The sequence below is a fragment of the Fulmarus glacialis genome, unplaced genomic scaffold, assembly GCF_000690835.1.
Source record: "Fulmarus glacialis isolate BGI_N327 unplaced genomic scaffold, ASM69083v1 scaffold32206, whole genome shotgun sequence".
In the NCBI taxonomy this organism is placed as follows: Eukaryota; Metazoa; Chordata; class Aves; order Procellariiformes; family Procellariidae; genus Fulmarus; species Fulmarus glacialis.
The window spans coordinates 1,044-5,574 of NW_009216864.1; the positions used below are offsets into that span (position 1 = coordinate 1,044).

General features: G+C 41.8%; 1 protein-coding gene across 1 annotated transcript; it reads left to right on the forward strand.

The window, feature by feature from the left end:
• The first annotated feature begins 358 nt into the window (after nucleotides 1–358).
• Nucleotides 359–2,193, forward strand: SPRY2 (sprouty homolog 2 (Drosophila)). The gene has a single exon (XM_009579453.1). The coding sequence runs from the start codon at nucleotides 464–466 to the stop codon at nucleotides 1,403–1,405; it is 942 nt and encodes a 313-aa protein (XP_009577748.1). The 5' UTR covers nucleotides 359–463; the 3' UTR covers nucleotides 1,406–2,193.
• The last annotated feature ends 2,338 nt before the right edge of the window (nucleotides 2,194–4,531 follow it).

The following is a 4,531-nucleotide window of genomic DNA, read 5'->3' on the forward strand; positions in this document are numbered from 1 at the left end:
TCAGCAGGTCACGTTACACTTGCTAAATACTTGCAGGCTTTTTTTTTTTTTTTTTAATGTAAGTTTTTCAGTAGCCTGATGTGAAAAGAAGAGCCACTTCAAGTGGCTGAAATGTAATCACTTTAAAGTCCATGGTCTAACCAGAAGATGGCCTGGGAAGCCTGAGTTAGCAGGCGCAATACCTAGACTTTCTAGAGTCACAAGTTAAGATGAGTGGACCTAGAACAGAATCCCTTTGAGCTCTCCACAGGAGTAGGCAGGGCAGGCCAAGGGAAGCTAGATGTGACTCCTTTTTTACTGGCTGATGCTTTACGTGATTGTGTGCGGTGCTGTGGGGTCCTGTGGGCTTGAAAGGCTGCTGGAGAGAGCGTGAGATGTGTTGCAATAGTGAATCCTCTCTTTGTTGCTCCAGGATTTCAGATGTGTTCTAAGCCTGCCGGGGTGAGCACGCTTCCGGGCACTGATGGAGACGAGAGCTCAGCACGGCAGCGGGTCGCAGGCCTTGCTACAGGCTCGGCGTGACAGTGGGAGACCGCACGGGGAGCCCGACCTGCGGGATGTCCTGACGCAGCAGGTTCACGTCTTGTCGCTGGACCAGATCAGAGCCATCCGAAACACAAATGAGTACACGGAGGGACCTACGGTGGCTCCACGACCAGGGGTCAAGTCCGCTCCTCGGCTAGCAACCCAACCCAAAAATGAAAGGCCCCATGGCTTGCCCGAGCATCGTCATTTCAGCCGGGTTCAGCACACGCAAACGCACGCCTCTCCTCGGGCGCCTCTGTCCCGATCCATCAGCACGGTCAGCACAGGCTCGCGGAGCAGTACAAGGACAAGTACGAGCAGTAATTCATCGGAACAAAGACTTCTAGGATCATCTTCGGGGCCGGTTGCCGACGGGATAGTCCGAATGCAGCCCAAGTCTGAGCTCAAGTCAAGTGAGCTGAAGCCACCGAGCAAAGAAGACTTGGGAGCGCACAGCTACAGGTGCGAGGACTGTGGGAAGTGTAAGTGTAAGGAGTGCACGTATCCGAGGACCCTCCCATCGTGTTGGATCTGTGACAAGCAGTGTCTTTGCTCAGCCCAGAACGTGGTCGATTACGGGACTTGCGTTTGCTGCGTGAAGGGCCTCTTCTATCACTGCTCTAACGATGATGAGGACAACTGTGCTGACAACCCCTGCTCCTGCAGTCAGTCGCATTGCTGCACTAGGTGGTCCGCCATGGGTGTGGTGTCCCTCTTTCTGCCTTGCTTGTGGTGTTACCTGCCAGCCAAGGGTTGCCTTAAGTTGTGCCAGGGCTGTTACGACCGGGTAAATCGGCCTGGGTGCCGCTGTAAACACTCCAACACCGTTTGCTGCAAAGTTCCCAGCGTCCCCCCCAGGAACTTTGAAAAGCCAACATAGCATCGCTAGTCAGAAATACTAAAGCAACAAGGATTATTTTAACGTATATATGCAACCAACTAAGCAGCTATGGTCTTGGCACTGTAGTAGAACGGTTGGGGATACACTTTGCTGTTTGCAGTGAAATGCTTTTCTCTGTGTGTGCCATCTTAACTGATAACGCTTGTTAGAATCCAGCTAGTGGGATACAGGAAAAAAAAAAAATGGGATGCAGTACATTGTGATCCACATATTGCATAAGCTAAAGCAACACAGACACTCCTAGGCAACTCTATTGTTTGTGAATAGTACTTGCAAAATTTGTAAATTAGCAAATGACTCCTTTTTTTCATTGTTTTCTGCCAGAGATAATGTGCTATATTTTTGTATATACAATAATATTTTCAACTGTGAAAAATAAGTGGTGTCATAAGACATGGCACAGTCACAAAATATTATACTAATATGTTGTACATTCGGAAGAATGTGAATCAATCAGTATGTTTTTAGATTGTATTTTGTCTTACGGAAACCTTCTATTACAAGACTCTGATTTCCCTTTGGACTTCATGTATATTGTACAGTTACAGTAAAATTCAGCCTTTATTTTCTAATTTTTTCAACATATTGTTTAGTGTAAAGAATATTTATTTGAAGTTTTATTATTTTATAAAAAGAAATATTTATTTTAAGAGGCATCTTACAAATGTCACCCCTTTTTATGAGGACGTCATAGTTGCTGCAAATAAGGGGTGAACGATGCATATGTTCACTATAAAATAGAAAATATATTAACGTTTGAAATTAAACTGGGCTACTTGTCATTTTTTCCCGCCATTTACTGTTCTGAGTTGGGAAAACTGGTACTTCTAATTGCAAACTTCACAGTGATATAGTCACAGTGAGTCTAATACGAAAACAAAAATAGAATTTTTAAGGTGCATTTTTTGTTGGTGTTTACTACTTCATCTGAAAATAATGCAGGATTTTTGCTTCCTTCCTTTGCACAAACGTCCCATATACTGTTCCTACAACAGGAAAGGAAAATGAACATAGGAAAATGCATTAATTCATTCCAGACTAGGACTAATAGGCACTGAAAGCTTGACCTATTCTATAAGTGATGAGCTTTTGTGCTTCAAATAGGAAATAAGTAATCATTCACAAAAATGTTAGGCTTGCACGGCTTTAGTCAGAGAGAGAGAGAGAGAGAGAGAAAAAAAAAGAAAATTAATATGGTCAGTGCAAAAAGCTTGCAGGATTATTTGTTAAAAGTAGAAGAATATGCCACAGGGAATGATAGATCTGAATGCAGTCCAGCCTTATGTCAAACATTTGACTCACTTGTAAGAAGAAAGTTGCTTGATTTGTCATTTGTGGCAGTTACCTTCCACTGAGGTCAAAATCCTTTCGCTGCCAAGTTTCCCACCGGAAGCCTAGAGAATGATTTACCTTTCTTTATTAACAAACTATCATTTCCTGTTCTGAGCATGTCTCTCCAAGTTTAGAGGTCTTAATGTTGAATTTTATTTATATATTTCTTAAGCTGGCATATAAGAAATAGTTGTAAGTATTTTTAAGCTGACGCTTAGAAAAATCTCACAGCCTTTTCTGAACCCTCTCCAACAAAAACAAGTTATAACTAATAAATTAAGAACTCACTAAAAGTTGAAAACCAGAGCATTGAGTAAATGTTACATCTTTCTGCCCCGTAATTTTCATCTGTGATCTGGTGTTTGGACTACTTTACGTAGATCTGTATTACTCAAAAATCTTACACTGTGTGCTTGTGTGTATTGGTTATCAATCATCAAGTGAAATTAAAAGGTGCAAGTCCTGACTAGTTTGCAAACCAAAAATAGCTGATACATGGGCCTTGCTCTCTTTCTTTCTCTTCTTTTTTCCTTACCTCTCTGGTGAAAAATGTAAGCTGGTTTTCTTTCCTCTCTGCACCAGCTGGCTGGATACTTTGGTATACAAAGACAGGCAGTATATATTTAGTCTTATGAGTGGAATTTGCCAGGAAGAAGGTGGCTTGTGTTACATGAGTAATTTGTCCATATTTAAAGCGCATCAGTATATTGTGACCGAGTGTTGCATATATGTGAGATTGTACTTGGCTGCTGATAAACAGAGATTTTTATTAATTTTTTTTAGAAATTTTGTTCTTGAAGGGGTTGGTAACCATCATGTGTTTCCATTCACTGAATATAATTCTTGAATTAGATTAGGTGCTTATGCCTAAACTCTCCTGGGTTAGTCTTGCTGATTGAAAACAAACATGGGAATAATCAAGTAGTCCATTTGTTCGGGGAATCTTTGACCTTTAGGCTATATTTTGGAAACCCAAAACCCCACTGATTTCAGTAGACAGTAAATCCCGTCTTTTCACTGTGTTGATGAACTTGACAATACTGAAGGTGAGCCCTTTCTTTTCAGTACAGATTTATGTTTCAGTCAAGGAAGACATCTCTGAGGAAAGCTGAAGGTGAAACTGGAAAACTGCAGTGTGGCTGAGCAGTGTAGCAGTCAAGGAAGGTGCAACTCTTAAGTCCTGCTAGATAAAGTCCAATACTAAAATTGTGGGTTTGTTTTGTTTTGCACTACAACAAATGCTTTGACTACCTAGGTAGGTTCTAAGGGAAAAGGAAAATCATCTTGTTAGTGAAATCTGAAGCTGGTCTTAACATTAAACACTGGTTGTCACCTTCCACTTGGTTCTTAATGAGGAGAAATAGTGGATCCCCCCCCCCACCAGGTAAGCCCACTACCACTGAATGGGGTTGCATGTATGACACTTGGGAAGGAGGACGTGTGGGAGGATGGCGTTAGGCACTGCCTATTGGGCTAACTACAGTGCTGGGCTCTAGGCCTCGGTTACTATGACCTGGCGTGTGTGGGCAATGGACTCCTAAAGTTGGCTTGTGTATGTTAGTTAACATCCTAATATTACACTTAATTAGATAAGGTTTACTATTCTAAATAGAACCAAAATCTTGCCTCAAACAGATTAGATTGTTTTAGTAAGAATTAAGAGGGCTTTTCAAGTGGATTGAGATAATGTTATTAAAGCATGCCTACTTTGTCCTTTGAGATAGGAAAGTGGAGGTCCAAGAAAGGAAAATTTTCCATACACAGGTTTTGAGG

Excerpts from the sequence above, each read along its gene's own strand:
- SPRY2 (XM_009579453.1), top strand. The coding sequence starts at position 464 with ATGGAGACGAGAGCTCAGCACGGCAGCGGGTCGCAGGCCTTGCTACAG.